General features: G+C 52.3%; 4 protein-coding genes across 4 annotated transcripts in view; 1 reads left to right on the top strand and 3 right to left on the bottom strand.

The window, feature by feature from the left end:
- Positions 1-21,493, top strand: part of MIDEAS (mitotic deacetylase associated SANT domain protein) — a 186,019-nt gene that overhangs the window by 86,240 nt on the left and 78,286 nt on the right. The gene's annotated exons all lie outside the window — the stretch shown is intronic.
- On the bottom strand, positions 86-6,295 carry LOC104637451 (acyl-coenzyme A thioesterase 1-like). The gene is made up of 3 exons (XM_010304936.2): positions 5,563-6,295; positions 3,692-3,894; positions 86-1,946 (listed from the first exon to the last, which is right to left on the bottom strand). Exons 1-3 carry the CDS (start codon positions 6,182-6,184, stop codon positions 1,341-1,343), a joined length of 1,431 nt encoding a protein of 476 aa, XP_010303238.2. The 5' UTR covers positions 6,185-6,295; the 3' UTR covers positions 86-1,340.
- LOC142601918 (acyl-coenzyme A thioesterase 5-like) lies at positions 8,319-12,831 on the bottom strand. The gene is made up of 3 exons (XM_075753071.1): positions 12,222-12,831; positions 9,506-9,708; positions 8,319-8,900 (listed from the first exon to the last, which is right to left on the bottom strand). The coding sequence occupies exons 1-3, from the start codon at positions 12,829-12,831 to the stop codon at positions 8,319-8,321; spliced, it is 1,395 nt and encodes a 464-aa protein (XP_075609186.1).
- On the bottom strand, positions 15,206-19,054 carry LOC142601877 (acyl-coenzyme A thioesterase 5-like). The gene is made up of 3 exons (XM_075753020.1): positions 18,595-19,054; positions 16,803-17,005; positions 15,206-15,787 (listed from the first exon to the last, which is right to left on the bottom strand). Exons 1-3 carry the CDS (start codon positions 19,052-19,054, stop codon positions 15,206-15,208), a joined length of 1,245 nt encoding a protein of 414 aa, XP_075609135.1.

Genomic DNA, 21,493 nt, shown 5'->3' with positions numbered 1-21,493 from the left:
GTTCCCGCCGTTGCACCGCCCCCCGCCTCCCCCTCCCGCCCCCACAGCCTTCCCCCAAACCATCTGGAGCAGCGAGCCGTTGGTGAAAATTAACGTTTCGTTTTAATCCGTTAAAAAATACAACGAATGCAAAACGCATAAACACACCTATAGAATTCACATAAGTCACGAACAGCAACTTACACTATATCCACTCAGCTTGGGTTTGTAAGGCACCGACGTGTTAAAAACTTACACAATAGTGCAAACTCACCAGCACCCCATGCACAATACTCAGTGCTTTTTCGTTCAAACTCGTACTTAGGTGCCCAATGTTACCACTGCCCCCCCGCTCCTCAGAGAGAACCAGAAATAAAGCTGGAGGCCTGCAGGGCCTAGCAGAAGAGAGCCCGGTTCCCAGCACAGCAATGCCACGGCCTCACCACCCCTTCCAGCCTGCCTCCTACAAACCTGCCTGTGCGGCACTCCCTGGCAAAGCAGAGATGCCTCGAGGAGGTGCGCAGCTTCCCAGCCCTGCTGTTTCTAGCAGCCGCCTACAAGCACGCAGCTGCACGGGCATTAAGAGAATGTACAGGCAGGGAGAAACTGCCCTCCACCAGCACTGCGGACCTGCACAGGGATATCCAGCCCTGCTGAGGAGATGCCCACAAGCAGTTCCTGGCATGACTACCAACAGGTCCAATCCTGTTGTTTCTATATGCTTACAAACTTTCCAAAACCATACAAATGCCTCACTTCTATTGCATGTGCCCAAAATGTCACATCAGGCTATGGACTGTTGTCTATAAATGGGAGATGTGTGATCTGAGGATGCAGGCACAGTATTGCTGCTTTTGGTAAGTGAAATATTAGGTATTAAATGTTAAGGCAGATGCATTTCAGTGCAGTGGGAGAAGAGGAAGGAGAGGGAAGTGCACAGAGAGAACAGAAAGATGACTGGAGGCTGGAAGAGAGAACAGCTGCGTCCAGAAAAACTAGAGCACAGAGCTGGCTCTGATAAGGGCAATAGCATACAACATGCTTCCTCTGAGAAAGCTGAGGCAAATTTTCATCCCAGCTCTCAGCTTGGATGAGTTTACCTTCCACTTAAATTCACATTCAAAGCAGACTCAACCTTACCACCATAATTTTTCCACAGCTTGTAATCCCATACTACACACAACAGGAGGCCAAGACCTCTAACTGAGGTTAGAGAAGGATGTTAAAAGGAAGCAGCTCTCACGCTCTTGCCCACCGTCATCCTCCAAGAAGCCCAAGAGCTTATTGTCTGATGTTTAGCCATTTAACAAAAACAAACTTGAAACACCAGGATCTTAATCTGTAAAGTAACCTAACTCTCATCACAGCTTACTGGGTGCTCCAGACGGCTGGCCCATGAGGTGTTTGTGGAAGAAAACTTGGATCCGCTGCCAAGCATCTATCTGTGCCTCGCAGTGTGCCTTGGGCTCCCCTCCCCACACCACAGGCTTGCCAACTAGCAGGTGCATTGAGGCTGCACACATTGGGAAAAAGGGGGGTTCAATGTAATGCCCTGCTCCAGGATAACAGACTATCTCAGGCTTTGCCTTCCCGTGAGCTTGCAAACGTTTGCTCCCCTCAGCTGCAAAGAATTCGCTTTTCCAGTTGCGATCATCCTGGCCAACAATGAACAAGAAGCGACACTCGGCATTCTCCAAAGGGATAAAGCTTTGGCGGTCAGGCCCTTCTAGTGGGTTGTTCAGTACATCAACAATATCAGCGATCCCAGATTTGTTGACCTTGATGCGTTTTGCATTGACACCAAGGGGTGGAATGGTGATGTCCTTGTAGCGGAGCACTGCGCCCACATTTGCCACCGAGCCGTTGATAAGGGCGGTGGCTGTGATGCCCTTCAGGAAGGAGGCCATGGAGATGCACAGGTCACCCCCCTTCGAGATTCCAAGCAACCCAATCCCTGGACCTTTAACCTGGAGGGGAGAGAAGAGAAACCACAAGCAATGAACCATGGCAGACCACTTTAAAATGTTGCTGTGTTCACAGCAGTGGCCATCCTGAATCTGGACCCCAGGTATAGGCGTCTAAAGTCCCGTGTGCAGCACCCAGGTCTGAGGGACCCTGGGGCACTGTTCCGTGCTTGATTTATGATCATAAGCCCTGCTGAGATTGCAACATCATCCTAACAAAGCTACAAGGCTCAGTGCTGAAATATATGCAGAGGGTACAGCTGTGCTTACAAAAAGCATGTGGATGTGCAGCCCCAGATTCACTTAGCTTATAAGGCAGTTCAAGGAAGAAAAGGGAAGGGGCCGGGGAGGCCTCTTCTACAAATGCTTTCTTTCAGTGCAACATGCTTAGTCAGCAATGACTATGACACTGTCATCAGTTACGATAATGTATTTCTTACATTCAGCCACTTTGATTCCCCTGTTAAGAAGCTAACATGGGGTAGCAGACTCCACATCAGCTGATCTCCCGTTTCTCTAGTATGCTTGATGTCTAACAGTGAAAAGGAAGTATCGTGACGTAGCTTACTCATTGAAATGAATCTTAAAAAAATTACCTATTAAACCCATTTTTCTAAGCAAATTGTACAGTCCTCTGGAGTCAATCTAGAATAGGTTACCTTAATTTTCTATTATACAGACAAATTAACTAGAATAGGAAAGCTAAATGATTTCAGGGTGCTGAAGTACTCTAAGGACATTGGAAGAAGGTTAGCTAATATCACAACTGCTTCAATATCCAAAGACCCTCAGGAGTAAAAGGGCTCTGAGACAGCATCAAAATTTAGTACCTTTTGTATCTTACCACCAGTGCAATAAGCTTCAAACCTACTGACTTTGAAGCATGGAAAGGGGGAAATTAGAAAATATGGCTGAAACTTTGCAATGTGTTAAAAACACAGTGAGGGCATCAGCGGAGGTGTTAATAGGAGGCTATGGGGAAAAAAGGTGGGGGGAAGCAATTTTCAGAGTTTTTGGGCAGAGAGATGGCATGAGCAGTTAAGGTTAGGGCGACTGAAAAGCAACCAAGACCTTTAACAACTATTCGTCTTTCTGAGGTTGAGGAAGGTATTTATTTTGAGTTCTCCAGAGAAATCAAGCATTGCCTTGTGCAATACTAGTTATTGTCACACACAGCTACTTGGAAGGAGGTGCAGAACCAAGCAGGGATCTCTTCCAAGAGGTGTCGACTTAGAAGGATCCCCAAGTTCACAATTAGCTACTAAAACCCACGCTCACCAAATACCAACATTGGGAGTGATTTTAACAGCTTATAGAATACATAGCAACAAATGCGTACTACTGGACTTCCTTGAGACCTGGATCATAGAAGGTTATCATGTGCTCCATGGCTGAAAAGGGAATTTAGTTCTGAAGAACATTCTACAGAGCATAAACCTGAAAGCCCCACTGGAAGTCCAATAAGCCTCCAGGCAAGTGGTACCCTAGTTATGACACTGGGTTGAATGGAGCAGAAATTACCAGCATGTGACCTATGTGTCACTACGTCACCTGGCCAGTTCAAAAGGAAGAACTAGAATAATCTGCCAGAGAACCATTGTAATGGGAGTTAAATAAAACAAATTAATTACAGCCAACTTGAATGGTGATGCTATTTTAAGTACAGCAGCTCTACCCCACCTGTAGTCTGACAGGACCTGACTAATGAGAGTTCCCTCTAGTGAGAGAATATCAATGAACAAACCAACCTGAGTGTGTTGTAACATATAGTTTACGGCTTCTTCAAAATATTCTAGGTAGAATTCCTTCATCTCTTTGGGGAGATCTTCATAGCCGTAGAAAGCCAGAGCCAGCACAGCAAAGCCATAGTTGGCCAGCAGGCATGCCCTGTATTCGGGGAGTCCTCCTCCAGTTCCATATAAGTCAATAATTCCTGGAAAGGGGCCATTTCCTGCAAGAGACCACATAACAGGACACATTAACTAACAATTTTTAATTTATATTCCAAATTCATAGGCCTGGGAATGTGACTTTTTAAAAAAAGAAAACAACATACAGCAGCAGAATGGTACTAAGGGTCCTAAATTGTTGTGCCAGTTTTCAGTAAATGACTAAATTGCTTCAAGATTAAACAAGACAGCACGAAATAGCAGGCCTGCTAATGTTTTGGATAACATCAAGCCTGGCTGGAAGAGAAGGGATCCTCTGACAGTCACAACTAGTTCTCTACGTCATGTAAATTCACTGCAAATGTATAAAGCTCTGCTTCAAAAATACCCAGGAGGCTTCTGCCCTGTGCATTTCTCAGAAGATTGATCAAAAAAATCTCATCTTCGGATGGTTCCAGCTTCCCAGTTTCAATGTAAAGGTACTATAGCCATTTATTCTGGGACAAAGACAAGAAAATATTTGCAACCAGCCTTACTAACCTGGTGAGGGAAGCTTTACATTAGGTTCATCAGGGGACAGGGACTGAAGTCCAGAGCTGAGAGGGATTTCTACAAACCGGTAATAAAGTATGGAAAGGAGGAGGCCAAGAGGGAGACTCCCATTCCTGCTCAGAAGGGAGGGTGAGGCTTCCCTCAGGTGTCTGCAGACTAACATGCAGAACTAAGCAACAAAGAAGAACTGGAAATTCACCCCAAGCCGCAGGGCTACAATGCAATCAGAGTCCGGGACACTGGCTGGGATAGCACATATGGTTTTGGCACTATCATGGAGGAGTTACCAGGGACAGGCAGGGAAGAAAGGGGAGAGGGGAAGGCATGTGCTATGTAGAGGAGCTCCTTGAGTACATGCAGTTCCAGAGACATGCTTGGTGAAAGCCTCTGGGTCACAGGGGGAAGGAAAGGTGGAATGTGGTGGTGATGCGGCTGCTACAGACCGCTCAACCAAGAGGAGGCAAGAGATGAAGCTTCCTGCAGACAACTAGCAGAAGTCTGGACACCTGCTGGGAGGACAACACAGCATTTGTCAGGCAATCTGAAAACCTTATAGACCCTTCTCAATGATTATTTTCTGACAAAAATACTATAAGGGCAAAACTGTTGAATGCTTTACTTAATCTTCTGCTCACAAACAGGGAGGAACTGGGGACAAACGTGGGAGCAAAAGGCAGCTTGGGCTGCAGCAACTATGCAATTACTAAGCCTGGGATCTGCAGAGAGGCTGGGAAGGAAAACAGCAGGCTTAGGACTCTAGACTTTTGGAGAGCAACCTTCAACTTACTCAAAGAATTACTGGCTAAATTCCCTGGAAAACAGCCAGGTAGAGGAAAGGTACCCTGACGAGTGGCTGACATCACCTTCCACTGCATTTGGAAACAAAATCCGTACTGTGATCAATGCCTTCATGTCCAATACAAGTCAATAAAACTAACAGGTGTTTTAGCCCTTGTAGCTGCACTACATGAGAAGTATGGCCAGCAGATCAAAGCTGGTGAAGCTGATCCTTGAAGAGTGCCCAGTGCCAGCTGGTGAGGTCCAGCTCCCCATCGTCCTCTGCCTGGTACTGGCCTCAAGAGGAGTCTGGAAGGGGTCTGGCTCCGGACCGGGGAGCACAGGGCCGAGAAGAGAGGCAGCTCCCGCGGGGGAAGGAGCCCGGCACGGCCGGTACTCACCCGGGGGCAGGAAAAGCGTTGCCCGGATCCTCCCCTCTCGCACCGGGACTCTCCGCACCCCGTCCCGCAGGAACGCCCGCTCGTGCTGCGCCTGGGCCAGGAGCCGCCCGGGGGGGTCCCCGTGGCCCTCAAACACCTCCAGCTGCAGGACAAAGGGGCTCTGCACGTCCCGCTTCACCAGCCGCCTGAAGGGCTTCTGGGGCTGCAAAGCCCAGAGCAGCCCCATGGGCTCCAGGCCGGAGAAGCTGCCTCCCGGCAGCGCAGGGCAGCGGGCGAGGTCCAGCTCCCCGTCGTCTCCTGCCTGGTAGCGGGCGCAGGCCTGGAAGAGCTCGCCCGTCTCGTCCCGCAGGGATGTCCGTAGCGTGACCTGCTGCCGTGGGCTGAGGCCCTGCACTGTGATGGCCAGCGGCTCATCGAAGAGGCTGCGGGCGGTGGGCGAGAGGCGGACGGAGGGGGCCATGGAGGACAGGCTGCGGGCAGAGGTCATCCTGGGGATCCACGTGGGGCTGCAGCGCTGTGGGGCTGCAGGCGCGGGGCTGGGGCCAGCGCTGGGCCAGGGCAGCCGCCTCTGCCAGCCGCGGGATCTCGCCCGGCACAGGGAGCGGGCAATGACCTGCCACATGGCCTCGGGGTCGCTTCCGCCTCTGTGGACCGGATTCCGGGGCAGGGCCCCGCAGCACCGGAGCTAGGCCCGGGTGGGCAGTCCGGGGAGCACCGCTGGCACGCCCCGGCGGGGAGGAGCATGACGGCAGGTTCCTCGCCCCGCCTGCCTGTCTGCCTCCTCCCCTGCCTTCCCGTCCCTCCCCGGCTGTGGGGGCGTCTCTGCCAAAGACTCTGTGGTCCGAGACCCGTTTTGGTCGTGGGGAGCTCCTCCTCGGTGTCCCCCGGAGCTTCCCGGGGCCGTGCGGTGGCTGCGGGCGAGTCGACGTGCGGGGCAGGGCGGGCAGAGGTGTTGGCGAGCCACCAAGCAGATACGCGGTCGGGATTCACTGTGAGGACACGGAGAGAGAAGGGCCTGTGTGCCACCGACCGCACAGAGGTGGGCAGCCCGGGCGGCCCAGGGGCTCCTGCCCTGCTGGGCCGTGCGGCTCAGCCAAGGGAGGGGATGAGGCCCCGCCCCAGCTGAGGCGAGGAGAAGCGAAACCAGCGGCAGCCCGGCATTGCTTCATATCTTCTTGCTGCCTCTTCCTCTGTGTCGGTCGCCTCAAGGCCTGGGCAAGGCGGGTTATGTCTCCACTAGGCTCTGCCCAGCCCTGACACCTGCATAACCGTATGAATTGGGAGGGATGGTCAGGGTGATGAGGGGTGCGGGAGGGATGAGGGAGGGATGAGGGAGGAGCGCTTTCACAGAGTCTTTAGGCTGGCCAGGAAATCCCTGGCTCTTCCAATAACGGATTGTGCAAGGGTTTAAAAAGACCATTCAGTCTGTCTTACCCAGAGCTGGATTTATTGCTCCAAGGGGAACTGCAATGGCAGAGCTGTTTCCTCAGGCACCGTAACCCTTCCTGGGAGATGCCGACAGAGGTGCCTGTTGCTCAGAGCTCTCCATGTCTGACTCAGTGGTGTGAAACAAGCGGAAACATCTGAGGGAATCCTCAGCATTGTCCTGTTTGGAAATACTAAGTGGTCAGAGGTATTTTGCAGAGTCTCAGCAGTCTTTTATTTCCTGTGGAGATTGCCCTGTCTCTCCTGAACAGGTGAGGTGCTTGGTCATCTAGCATTCGGGTACGTTGTCTGGTGACCAGCCCTCAATATGTGGCAATTTCACGTGTAGTCGAGAATAGCAGCCCATGGCTTGCAGTGCTGGATTTGATCACCAGCTTGACCATAAGCTGGGGCAGATGCTAAGGAAAAGGGCCCTGATGGCTTCAGCAACACTCCTTCTCCGCCACGCTTGGTGCACCAAGGCGAGGGGGCTGTGAGAGGTCTTCTCTGATCTCCTCTCCCCACCCGGGCAGCCCTTGCTCCCAAGCTCCTGCAAGTTCCACCCTGGGGTGACGGAGTGGTCAAGACACAAAGATCCCCGCTTCTATCCAAAGCACAGCAAATGACTCCACAGCTTTCAAATCTCTTTATTACAATTCTCGCCCTAATAACAAAGGTGAAAAAGTTCCACGTGCCGTGGGAGCAGATCACCATGGCTGCAAATTCAGCAGAATGGCTTTTGGCATGGCATCTTGGGGCTAGAGGTATCCACGAGCCAGAGCGCTGAAGGGAAGATGCAAAGCAGGCACAACCCCTCCGGAGGGTTAACCAGAGACACGCCGGCATCCTGGCTATAGCATCCATTCTTACACGCTTCCAGCAGCGCAGAGGTCAGAGACATTTCCATTTGTGATGAGACATTCCCCATAAGAGTGGCAAAATCCCTGCTCCAAACCTAACATTTGAGAGGTGTTGCTTTAAAGTATGAGCTGAGGATAGCGTGTGCATGTAGAGACAAGAGTGGTATGGAAAGTAGCGTCAAGTATTAGAAGAACCGAAACTGCCGGAGAAAGGTAATCGCGCATTTTGCACGTGATCTGTATTATCAAGGGCCAGTGCAAATCTATTTGCCATTCCTTGTCTTGACACTTGAGCAAAAAAGTTTGGGGGAAAAGAGAAAAGGCAAACCCAGTTCTTTTCTGAGTTATGGATGTGCAAAGTCATGGAAGATACTGTAGCTGTACTGGTACAGCTGTGAACAGGGTTTGATGTGATAAGTATGAAAATGTCTGTCAAGTTGGGTCCTTATAAAGCTATGTCTTTTTTGCACATTAGTTGTCATTTAAATATTTGTTGAAAAAAGCCTGAATCCGTGGCCAAGCATGAACCTGAGCTGCAGAATAAGCCCTGAGCTCCCCACCCAGGACAGCCCGCTTGTGAAAAACAGGATGCTTTCCTATGGAGTACAAAGGGAAAAAGGGAGGGTCGATGCAGTGCCCTGTCCCAGGGTAAGACAAAATCTGAAAATTTGCCTTCCCTTGAGCCTGCAAAAGCTTGCAGACTTCAGTAGCATAATACTCACTTTTGACAAGATGGTCATCTTGTCCCGCAATGAACAGTAACTGTGCCTCAGCTTTCTCTAGTGGGATCAGGCTTTGGTTGCCAGGGGCTTGAAAGGGGTCAGCAAGGATTTCAGAATAATCAAGAATATTGGAACCAATGACCTTGACCTTTTGTTCATCGAAGGGCAAAGGGGGGATGATTTTGTCCTTGTAACAGAGAGGAACAACTGTATTGGCCACAGGGCCATTGAGGGAAACAACGGCTGTGATGTTCTTCAGGAAGGCGGCCATGGCGAGAGACAGATCAGCTCCTTTGGAGTAACCGAGCAGGCCAACCCCTGGTCCCTTCACCTGGTAGACAGGAGGAAAAACCCATCAGTGCTCAGCTGAAAAACACAATGGCTAGATCCTGGAGAGGGACGTTGTATAATGCTGAGAGTTTGCAAAACCCTGTGAAGGAGTTGATGGCAATGATTAGCTTTTCTTCTGGAGAAGTGCCAAGCACACCCCCTCTTCAAACCGTTGCCTTTGGTAATGTTCCTCTGTGCACTGAGATTAGCCAAGAGAGGGGTACCATGTTTTCACCGATTTGAGGACAGGTTGTAGGACATAGCTAAGAGTTACTAGTCTTAGACACTGACAGATGCTCTTTACTTTTCACTTTTGAGACTGTAGGAGGACATTTGGTGGCAATTCATGAAGGCTCTCTCCTGCACAACCTTCCCACCTTGTTAGGTCTCACCTACCTCTTGTGAGATTGCTTTGTGATCTCTCTTCACCAGTGCATCTCTGTTTGACCGTTCCTCTTTCCTAGAGCCCAGGCACCCAACCCCTGTCAGATGGAGCCAGGTGAGCTTTCAGCAGCTTCCTCCAGAGATAACGCGGGCCAAGTGACAGGCGCTTTGGAGAAGAAGCACTCCCAGGGGAACCCAGTGGGACATGGAGGGTGCTCCTACCTGTGGGTGCTGCAGCATATAGTTCACCGCCTCTTCAAAATATTCCAGGTGGAGTTCAGTTGGGTCCTGGGGCAGATCCTCATATTTGAAATAAGCCAGGGCCAGTGTGGCAAAGCCATGATTGGCCAGCAGGCTGGCTCTGTGCTCAAAGAGACCTCCTGCGTAGCCGTGTATGTCGATGATTCCTGGGAAGGTGTCTTCTCCTGGAGCAGACAAGACGAAGAGCAGCATTGCCTGAAATGACTCCTTTTCAATGTTTCTCTGGTTTAGAACGCATCAAACCAGGTACACAACAGGAACTGCAGAGGAATGGCTTTTGGGGAAAGGACATTGCCAGTCATTTAGCTGCTGAAAAAAACCTAGAGTGTGTTGCAGAGGAAGAAAGGCTGAGGAACAGAACCTCTTGGGTAATGTGCAAACCCTTATTTGTTTTAGGAATCAGCAGTGTTTCTGCATTGTGCTGAGGGCCAACGGGCAAAGACTGTCTGGTGAAGGCATCTTGTGCCACTTTCTCTTCTCCCTGTAAGCAGCCCTGTAACAATGACCACTTCACTTGGCACTGTAAAAATCCTCAAGGTATCATGATTAGATAGGTGTAATACTATGAAACTAGAAACTGTAAGCATTTGTGTTTGTATTGTGGCTTTTGAGCATTTGGGATCCCTTGAAAAGTGGTGAGTGGGATCCATCCAACCAGCACTTCATCTCTTTGGGGATCGTGTCTCTGACTGTGATGACTATCAAATTCCATATATGACGCCATGGGTATCTCACTGGGTGATCAGAAGATCATTGTTTGGATCTTCTCTTCTTGTCCCAGGATCCTCTTTTCCTCATCCTGTGAAGATTCTGCTCCTGTCCAACCAGGGCAAGGGAAGAGGATGCTCTGCATGTTGCATTCCTACAGCCTGATGGGTTTTCAGACTGCAGCGCCCATGGAAGCTCCACAGACCCCAGGCCAGCGAAGGTGCCCCTGGCCATATCAGGAGTGGGTGAGACCCAGCTCACCCCTACTTGTGGCTTCAGAAGAGCCAGAGGCCTGAGTGTGCTCATGCCTCCCACTCTGCCGGAATGCCTTCCTGCCATGGTCTCACACCCCGCACCATGGTGGCCTGTGAATCCTCAAACAGGGCTGCTGGTGGAAGACAGGAACGTGCTGCTGGGGGTCATGGAGGAGAGGGAAGTGCACAGCATCTGCTTGCTCTCTGTGCTTTGGACTGAGGAGAGCCTTACTGTCCAAAGCAGTACTGTGCTCTTCCTTCTGCCGCTGTTTGCATGCAGGCAGCAGCACATCTGGCTCTCCATAAACTGTGAGCATTCAAAGCAGTAGCTGTGCACCCCAGAGGCCAGCAGCGCAGTTGCCTGTGGCCCATGGCCCAGCTAGGTGTAGCAGGGCTCTGTGGGCTTGCACTGAACATGCACAGAAAAGGCGGTAATGCTGAGTAAGGCAGCGTGGGTGCTCGAGGAAAGGGGGGCAGTACTATAGCAGAAGTCCTTTGAGCTCTCCACCTTTACTGGCCTTAGGTTGTTTTCTGAGGAGTATCCAACTCCTGAATCTGAATGTAGAGGACTCCCAGGAACACAGATCACGATGGGAGTGTCTCAATGCAGGACAACTGGAGTGTGGTGAAATGATGGTGATAAAACACATCTCCAAATGGAACTGCCTAACAGAAATACTGACTACAGGCCAAGCTTACAATCTTGCTAAGCTGAAGATTGGCTGTGGTGGCAGCAGGATGAGAATAAATTCCTCCTATCCTGTGTCTAGGAGACGGTTCAAAGCTCCAGGGAGCACGGCAAGGGCCTATCATTTTAAAACACACACAAAAGGACCGGATCAGGAGACACTGAGAAAATGCACCAGCCTTTGGCTTACTGTAAGTGCCTCAGCTCAGGGGAAGCAGGACATTTTGGATACAAAATGTATGCAGGTGGCGTCTTCCATCTCCTGGTCAGCAGGTGGGGGTAGAGGTGAGGCAGGGGAGGGAGCCCTAGCCTCCTGCGGGTGGGATGCTGAGCCTGTGAAATCAGCCCTCCCACACTCTGGACTCTGGCAGGGAAGTCTCTGTGTAGCTGCCCAGATGCAGCAGCCTGGCGGTGCCTTGGGCACCTCTTACACCTCAGAAAGGTGCTCTGTGCCTTCTCCAGAGCAATTAAGTTACTGCCTTTTCCTGCTGGAAAGGTTTCATCCCTGTAAATGTTCTTGAGCTTCTCCTCTTTCCCCTTTCATGAACTGATGATATCCACAGGAACTCAAACATGGGGGACTGTGGTCACTATATAGTTAGTTGCTACTGTGCTGGGGGCAGAGGGAGGATCCCCCAAACTCTCCCAGTGAGGAGGACTGCCAAGGACTGGTGCAGAGCCCCTCTCCACCACTCTCTTCTGCAGCTTCTTGTCTCCAACGCCCTCCTGGCACGCTCACTTCCGCATGCTGCACATTTCTCCATGTTTATAACCTCAAGCTCTTGGGCAGGAAGAGTTATTCCTCCACCTGCTTCTGCAACCATGTCCTGGCACCCACACGGCCAGGTGAATTGGGAATGATGGTCAGGCTGGTCGGTGGTACGGGAGGGAGGGAGGGAGGGAGAGAGGGAGAGAGAAAGGGAAGGACAGAGGCTTTCATGGACTCCTCTTTGCAGAGGTTATGGAACAGCTTGCACTGACAAAATACTGGTTTAGGGAAAACAGGATGGCCACAGCCAGTACTCACCCGGGGGCAGGAAAAGCGTTGCCCGGATCCTCCCCTCTCGCACCGGGACTCTCCGCACCCCATCTCGCAGGAACGCCCGCTCGTGCTGCGCCTGGGCCAGGAGCTGCCCGGGGGGGTCCCCGTGGCCCTCAAACACCTCCAGCTGCAGGACAAAGGGGCTCTGCACGTCCCACTTCACCATACACCAGAAGGGCTTCTGGGGCTGCAAAGCCCAGAGCAGCCCCATGGGCTCCAGGCCGGAGAAGCTGCCTCCCGGCAGCGCAGGGCAGCGGGCGAGGTCCAGCTCCCCGTCGTCTCCCGCCTGGTAGCGGGCGCAGGCCTGGAAGAGCTCGCCCATCTCGTCCCGCAGGGATGTCCGTAGCGTGACCTGCTGCCGTGGGCTGAGGCCCTGCACTGTGATGGCCAGCGGCTCATCGAAGAGGCTGCGGGCGGTGGGCGAGAGGCGGACGGAGGGGGCCATGGAGGACAGGCTGCGGGCAGAGGTCATCCTGGGGATCCACGTGGGGCTGCAGCGCTGTGGGACTGCAGGCACGGGGCTGAGCCAGGGCAGCTGCTTCTGCCAGGCACAGGAGTTCACCTGGCACAGGGAGCGGGCAGTGACCTGCCCCATGGCTCCTGGGTTGCTGTCTTCACTGTGTCTGCGCTTAAGCTGAGGCTTCTTCTACAAATGCAGCTTCCCACACACAGGCAAGGGGAGGGGAATTGGGGCAGGAGCTGTGTGGGCCCACACAGCGCTGGGAGATGTCAAGGCTGCCTGGAGACTCCAGTGCAGCCCTGTCAGCGCCCACAGCAAGGCGGGATTGGCACAGGCAGCCACCGGCATTGTGGGAGCATCTTCAAAGGGTGGCAGGTTTGCCCAGACACTTGTTGACAAATAGTGTATTTATCTGCTGTGGTGGCAGTTCTCTAAACCAGGCCTGCTGGTTAATATCCTTGCAGGACTGGACCCAGCCTCAGGTGCAGCTGCAGCCCTCCTGCCTGGGCTTCTCTCACAGGCTCTGTCTTTCCTCTCCTGAACTCAGCCAAGCTGCAGGCTCCCTTCAGAAAAGGTTACCGCTTTGCTGCATGCAGCCCTGCAGGCAATCGGCACCACAGTCTGGGAGCATTTTGGCAGCTTGTTCCTGCCACCTCCATGGACTGCTGTTCCTGGAAAGTCCACCCCCATGACATGATCCTGAACCCAATAGGGCATTGTCATGTGTGACCAGCTGCAGGCATGGGGACAGTGGTGGGGCAGCATGGCAAGGTCTGTCGCAGAGCTCCTCTCCACTCCTCTCTGATCCAGTTCCTGTCCCATGCCAGGGCATACGGTGAGAGGTCTCCTGCAGCAGCAGGAACTGCCAGGAGTCGTCCCAGGAGGATCCTGCGCTCAGCCTCTGGTGTCAGGCTCCAGCCAGAGCAACGGGGCAGGAAGGGACCATGCTCAGGGCTCAGGCCCCACCTGCTTCCTGGGGGAAGATGTTGTGCAGAAGCTGATATGGGATGGGAGCCCACCTTGCTCAGCGGGGGCATCCCAAGAGAGGCTGGTGCCACCCTGTGCTGGGGTGGGCACATGGGGCCATGGCCTGGGAGCATCTCAGGGGGGAGAGAGCCCCACGAGCCCGGTGCCGCTCTCCTGGCATCTCCTGGGACTTGCAGTCTTGCACCTCTCACCAGATGACAGCAGCTTGTGTGGCCACCGGCTGCCCCAAGGCTCCCATTGTTGCCTCCCTCCTGCTCTGCCACCTGCTCTTCTTGCCCACACCCAAAGAGAGTGCCTCACCTGCGGTAGGGCAGGCCCGCAGGTGTCAGCCAGCACTGCTGATAACATCCATTATGAAAGCTGCCAGGCAGGGAAATGCTGCGGTGCCCTGAATGAAGACACCCAGGTGCAGAAAACAGGCCAGGGCTGAGAGGCAGCTGCCAGCTCTGAGGTCTGCCCCAGCGTGCCAAGCTGGCTGAGAGGACACCTGCAGCGTGGAGACAACCAGGATGGCTGGTTCAGCAGGGCGGTGGGAGATGGCATCCACGAGGGAGGTGGCAGCCCTCCAGGACTCACAGGGATGGTGGCCCCTGGCAGGCTGGAGGAGGACAGAGCATTTGGGCGTGCAGGTGGCAGTTTGTTGCATGCTGATCGATGTCTTAGGGTGAGTGTGGCTGCTCTGCTGAGGTGAGGCAGGAGGCCCTCGGGGCTTTTCCCACCCACAGGGCCCTGCTCCTACAAGTTCCACCCTGGGGTGACGGAGTGGTGGGGATGCAAAGATCCCTGCTCCTATCCAAAGCACAGCAAATGACTCCACAGCTTTCAAATCTCAGTCTCTTTATTACAATTCTCGCCCTAATAACAAAGGTGAAAAAGTTCCACGTGCCGTGGGAGCAGATCACCATGGCTGCAAATTCAGCAGAATGGCTTTTGGCATGGCATCTTGGGGCTAGAGGTATCCACGAGCCAGAGCGCTGAAGGGAAGATGCAAAGCAGGCACAACCCCTCCGGAGGGTTAACCAGAGACACGCCGGCATCCTGGCTATAGCATCCATTCTTACACGCTTCCAGCAGCGCAGAGGTCAGAGACATTTCCATTTGTGATGAGACATTCCCCATAAGAGTGGCAAAATCCCTGCTCCAAACCTAACATTTGAGAGGTGTTGCTTTAAAGTATGAGCTGAGGATAGCGTGTGCATGTAGAGACAAGAGTGGTATGGAAAGTAGCGTCAAGTATTAGAAGAACCGAAACTGCCGGAGAAAGGTAATCGCGCATTTTGCACGTGATCTGTATTATCAAGGGCCAGTGCAAATCTATTTGCCATTCCTTGTCTTGACACTTGAGCAAAAAAGTTTGGGGGAAAAGAGAAAAGGCAAACCCAGTTCTTTTCTGAGTTATGGATGTGCAAAGTCATGGAAGATACTGTAGCTGTACTGGTACAGCTGTGAACAGGGTTTGATGTGATAAGTATGAAAATGTCTGTCAAGTTAGGTCCTTATAAAGCTATGTCTTTTTTGCACATTAGTTGTCATTTAAATATTTGTTGAAAAAAGCCTGAATCCGTGGCCAAGCATGAACCTGAGCTGCAGAATAAGCCCTGAGCTCCCCACCCCAAATTACTTGCTTGTGAAAAAAAAGATGCTTTCCTATGGAGTACAAAGGGAAAAAGGGAGGGTCGATGCAGTGCCCTGTCCCAGGGTAAGACAAAATCTGAAAATTTGCCTTCCCTTGAGCCTGCAAAAGCTTGCAGACTTCAGTAGCATAATACTCACTTTTGACAAGATGGTCATCTTGTCCCGCAATGAACAGTAACTGTGCCTCAGCTTTCTCTAGTGGGATCAGGCTTTGGTTGCCAGGGGCTTGAAAGGGGTCAGCAAAGACTTCAGAACAATCAAGAATATTGGAACCAATGACCTTGACCTTTTGTTCATCGAAGGGCAAAGGGGGGATGATTTTGTCCTTGTAACAGAGAGGAGTAACTGTATTGGCCACAGGGCCATTGAGGGAAACAACGGCTGTGATGTTCTTCAGGAAGGCAGCCATGGCAAGAGACAGATCAGCTCCTTTGGAGTAACCGAGCAGGCCAACCCCTGGTCCCTTCACCTGGTAGACAGGAGGAAAAACCCATCAGTGCTCAGCTGAAAAACACAATGGCTAGATCCTGGAGAGGGACGTTGTATAATGCTGAGAGTTTGCAAAACATTGTGAAGGAGGTGATGGCAATGATTAGCTTTTCTTCTAGGCAAGTGTCAAGCACCTCCGACACAGAAATTTCTTCCACTGCCATGAAAAATGTTCCCTGGTACTATGACGACACCAAGAGAGAGCAAGCACAATGACACCATTTGAGCACAGGTTGCAGGAGACAAGTAAAACTATTCAGAGCAAGTGTGGAAAGGTTTTGGCCGTGCAAACTATAGGGATTGTCTTTGTGAGAAGAGACCAGGGGCTGCCCCTGTGTTGGACAGAGGCAGTTTCAGTCAGCTCCAAAATGGACCCGCCGCTGCCCAAAGATGTGGGAGGCAGATGTTTTTAGTTTTGTTCTTATTTCTCACTATGCTACTCTGTTATTAACTGGCAATGAATGAAATTAATCTTCCTGAAGTCAAGTCTGTTTTACCTGTGGTGATAACTGGTGAGTTATCTCCCTGTCCTTATCTTGACCCACAAGATTTTTCATCTTAGTTTCTCCACCAGTCCTGTTGAGGAAGGGAAGGGAGAGAGCGGCTTGTTCGACCCACCACAGCTAGATACCGGCAAATGCTTTTTACTTTGTATTTTTCATACTAAGGGTTCATATGGGGGCATGTGGTGACAATTCATGAAGGCTGCTTCGAAAAATGCATGTCTCTCCTCCACAGCCTCCCCACCTTATGTCTCAAGACAGCATCTCTGTCACTCCAGGTGACAGTACCTGGATGGTGCCCATCCTCTGCCCTTCCAGTGCATCTCTGTTTGACCGTTCCTCTTTCCTAGAGCCCAGGCACCCAACCCCTGTCAGATGGAGCCAGGTGAGCTTTCAGCAGCTTCCTCCAGAGATAACTCGGGCCAAGTGACAGGCGCTTTGGAGAAGAAGCACTCCCAGGGGAACCCAGTGGGACATGGAGGGTGCTCCTACCTGTGGGTGCTGCAGCATATAGTTCACCGCCTCTTCAAAATATTCCAGGTGGAGTTCAGTTGGGTCCTGGGGCAGATCCTCATATTTGAAATAAGCCAGGGCCAGTGTGGCAAAGCCATGATTGGCCAGCAGGCTGGCTCTGTGCTCAAAGAGACCTCCTGCGTAGCCGTGTATGTCGATGATTCCTGGGAAGGTGTCTTCTCCTGGAGCAGACAAGACGAAGAGCAGCATTGCCTGAAATGACTCCTTTTCAATGTTTCTCTGGTTTAGAACGCATCAAACCAGGTACATAACAGGAACTGCAGAGGAACGTCTTTTGGGGAAAGGACATGACCAGTCATTTAGCTGCGAGCTGTTAAATGACTGCAAATTAACTGGCAAGACAGTGAGTGGCAGAAAGACAGATACCACCTGCATAAGATGCAAATCTATCTTAGTGCTAATAATTGGCAGTTATTTCAGCATTTTCTTTAAGCTCCAGTCGCAGAGATGATCTGTGCGGTGGCTTTCCTCACTTTCCCCTTCTCACTCTCAGACCAGCCCTTCACCACCACTTGGCTTATTTTAGTTCGTAGCAGATGTCCCTTGTAATGTGGCTTGGAAGGGAGAAGAGGAGCCACGGGGAGAGGTCAGCTGAAACCTCTACAAAGTTCAGCTCAGATCCTTGGGATTTGCTTTAAGTTTCACTCTACTTTCACTTCTACTCCCACAACCTAAAGGAGTCTTGAAGCAGTTTCGGGATAGACTGTGCATGCCCAGATCACCATTTCTACTGCTAAAATGAGAGAAAAGATGAACATCCATCAGTTAGCAGACATAACATAGCCAGAATACGAGCGTGAGATGTACTGGCCTCTGCAAGTGTAGGATCTCCAATCCTTCTTCTCCTTTGCAGAAAAACTTTGATAGGTGCATTGATAACCACATCCTCCGCATAGTAAAAGAAGGAGTATCAGGCTTTGAGCTAGAACATAAGGTTGAACTAATGACCGTTGCTCGAAAAGTAGCCCCTGCAGAAGCCAGACCATGATACAAATGTGCTATACGCAAGAAATGCAAAAAAGAGTCCAGTAACAGAGTAAAAGAAGCATAAGGACATACAATCCCACTGTCCTCCCCAAGTCTAAGGCGACAAAATTGACTGATAATAAACCAGCATGGTCTTCAAGAACTTCAGCAACAAACTGTAAGAGTTTGTGTGTGGGTTTGAGAACTATGGAACGGCAATCAGTATAATCCCAGCATCATCTGAATCGGAAAGCGCAGAGATGACAGTGCAGGCAGTACTACCAGAAATAGAACGTCATGAGTGGGACACCTCAGTGCAAGACAACTCCAGTGTGGTGGAATCTCAGTGGAGAAAAAAAAAACAACCTCTGAGCAAAATTGTGTAAAAGAGATGCTGACTATGGCTGGAGCTATGCTGAAGACTGGCTGTGGGTAGGGGTAGGGGTGAAGCAGGGGAGGGAGCCCTGGCCTCGCTGCTGAATGGGATGCTGAGCATGTGAAATCAGCTGTTCCAGTTGGTTCCCTGCTCAGAAACACCAATTCTGTCTTGAGAATGACTTTTTGCATTTCGCCTGCCACAGCCCAGCAAGGGCACGAAGTACTGGGACCGGGCACAGGGCACTATGTGTGCAGCCCATAGCCTGCAGCACAGTCCCCATGCCTGGTCCTGCTCCTGCTCACCCCTCCAACCCTCCTCCTCCCCACTGGAGGGCTGACAGCTGCCCTGGCACAGCAAGGCCCTGGCCAGCACTGGAACAACAGGATGGCCACAGCCAGTACTCACCCGGGGGCAGGAAAAGCGTTGCCCGGATCCTCCCCTCTCGCACCGGGACTCTCCGCACCCCGTCCCGCAGGAACGCCCGCTCGTGCTGTGCCTGGGCCAGGAGCCGCCCGGGGGGGTCCCTGTGGCCCTCAAACACCTCCAGCTGCAGGACAAAGGGGCTCTGCATGTCCCACTTCACCATACACCAGAAGGGCTTCTGGGGCTGCAAAGCCCAGAGCAGCCCCATGGGCTCCAGGCCGGAGAAGCTGCCTCCCGGCAGCGCGGGGCAGCGGGCGAGGTCCAGCTCCCCGTCGTCTCCTGCCTGGTAGCGGGCGCAGGCCTGGAAGAGCTCGCCCGTCTCGTCCCGCAGGGATGTCCGTAGTGTGACCTGCTGCCGTGGGCTGAGGCCCTGCACTGTGATGGCCAGCGGCTCATCGAAGAGGCTGCGGGCGGTGGGCGAGAGGCAGATGGTGGGGGCCATAGAGGATGAGAGATGTGGAAAGGCTGGACAAGAGAAACCTCATCTGCCGTGACCACAACCGTGCTCGGCAAAGCAAGCTGGGAGCAATCTGCAGCTGCTTCTGTGATCCGCTCAGCTGCACCATGGTTGTATTTAAGCTGGATGTCCTGGCTCCTGTGCCTGGGCAGCCAGTCACCGAGAGCTGCCTCCTCCTACTGCCCTGGCAGGGACGGGACTGCCAGCTCCCCTCCCCTCTCTCCCTGCCCCATGCAGCTGTTGTGAAGCCAATGGTCCTTGTATGCTTCAGAGAAATGCTGTACCTGTGCCCCAAGGGGTGGATTATGATAGCAAATAAAGCCCTCCTCTCTCACAGCTCTCCTGTCCTGCACAACTCCTCTTGGAAAATTGGTGGATGTGCTCCCTGTAGCTATGTTTGTGTTTCTGCACTGCTTGGAAGCATGTGAGGGAGCCCTCAGCATGGTCCTATTTTGTAGGACCTAGCAGGTAGGCAGAGGCATCGGGCAGGCTCTCAGCAGATTTTCCTTGCCCATGAAGATTTCTTTTTCTCTCCCTCTGAAAGTGTCATGTGCTTTCTTATTTGGGATTTATACGTATGGTTCAGCATCCATCCTCCCTCATAAAGCAATTTCACCTTGTGTGGTCCAAAGAAAAATACCCTGCTCCCCACGAAAACTCAGCTAATTACTTCAAGGAATTCTGACCCCATAATTCCAAAGCAAAAAGGATACAGCACTCTTCTGAAAGAAGATTGTACTGACTGTAAATCAAGCAGAAGATCTTGTAGGATGACCAAGGCATCTTGGTTCAAAAGAAGCCCCCAGTCAGAGCACGCACTTCTGAAGGGGAGATGAACCCAAGGCACAGAAGACACCAGAAGAGCTGGTTCCCAGCAGCCTGAGAGCTCTCAACCAGAGACCCTGGCATCCCAGTTATAACATCCCATATCGTATCCTTCCTGCAGCTCCGTGAGATTTGAGACTTTTCCATTTACAGTTAGGCATTCAGGGTAAACTTGGTGAAACCCCTACACTGAATTATGCATTTCTGAGGGGGTGTTTTAAAATACGAGCTGAAGGTAATAAGCATGCAGAAAAGAAGTAAACTCTTTTTTTCTCTCGTTTATAGGTATGAAAACCCAATTCTGGACAGGTCATACAGTGGTGGCACATGATGTGCTGGGAGATGCCAAGGCAGCACTGGTGGCCTCAGCACAGCCAGTCCCCTGGCACCGCAGGAGCATGTCCAAAGGCAGCAGCTGTGCCCAGGCCCCGGTGCCTCATGGCTGCACAGGCCGTACCTGCTGTCGGGCCAGCTGCCACAGGGGCAGTTGCCAAGTGGCAAGTGCAGACACAGGGCAGGTTCTTGGGAGCAATCTGCCTTCAGGCCTGCTGGTTATTACCCTTGCAGGAACAGGACCCAGGGAAAGGTGCAGCTGCGTCCCTCCTCCCTGGATCCGGGATTCTCTCATAGGGTCTCCCTTCCTGCTCCCAAGCTGCAGGCTCCCTTTGGAAAGAGTTGCCCCTTTGCTGCATGCAGACCTGGGGGAAATTGTCCCCACAGTCTGGGAGCACTTTGGGATGGACTGATTCCCCTGGACAGCCCAGACAGCTCACCCAGGGGACACGACCCCACATGCAGCAGGGCATCACCATTGTGAAGCCGGTGCTATGCTGGAGGAGAGGGAAGCTCCCACTTGTCCCCAGCCCGGGGGGCCTGTGACCTGCTCCACATGGGGCCAGCTGCAGGCATGGATATGGGACACTCACTGGACAGCATGGCAAGGTCTGGCACTGAGCCCCTCTCCTGTCCCCTCTGCCCAAGCTCCTTCAGTCCCCCCTGCCCCTTCCCTCTGGGGAAGATGTTCTGCAGAAGCTGATATGGAATGGGAGCCCACCTCACGCAGTGGGAGCATCCCAAGAGAGGCTGTGCTGTGGTGGGCACCTGGGCATCTCAGGGGAGAGACAGCCCCACAAGCCTGGTGCCACTCTCCTGCCATCGCCTGGGACTTGCAGTCTTGTGCCTCTTGCCAAATGACGGCACCTGGTGTGGCCGCGGGCTGCCCCAAGGCTCCCGTTGCTCTCTCTCTCCTGCTCTGCCATCTGCTCTTCTTGCCTACGCCCGGAGAGAGTGCCTTATCTGTGCTAGGGCGGGCCCACAGGTTTAGGCTGGACCGGTTGGGAGCATGGATTACAAAATATCCCAGGTAGGGAAGGGCCTGGGAGTTTCATTTGCTGCTAATTCTCTTCTATCAGTTCTGATCTCTTACATAAATTTTGCAATCCAAACACAAAGCAGCAGGTGTACATCCTTTGAGAGAAGATTGCAGAACAGCTTTTTGGATGACCAGACCATATTGGGGCCAGAAGTGGAAGTTAGCAGCCAGAGCACATCCTTCCAGAGGAAGGTGAGAGGTGAACCCAAGGCACAGAGGACACAGCT

The sequence above is a fragment of the Balearica regulorum genome, chromosome 5 (assembly GCF_011004875.1).
Source record: "Balearica regulorum gibbericeps isolate bBalReg1 chromosome 5, bBalReg1.pri, whole genome shotgun sequence".
NCBI classification, from domain to species: Eukaryota; Metazoa; Chordata; class Aves; order Gruiformes; family Gruidae; genus Balearica; species Balearica regulorum.
The sequence above is the reverse complement of the archived record's forward strand: the minus strand, read 5'-3'. Positions and strand labels throughout refer to the sequence as shown.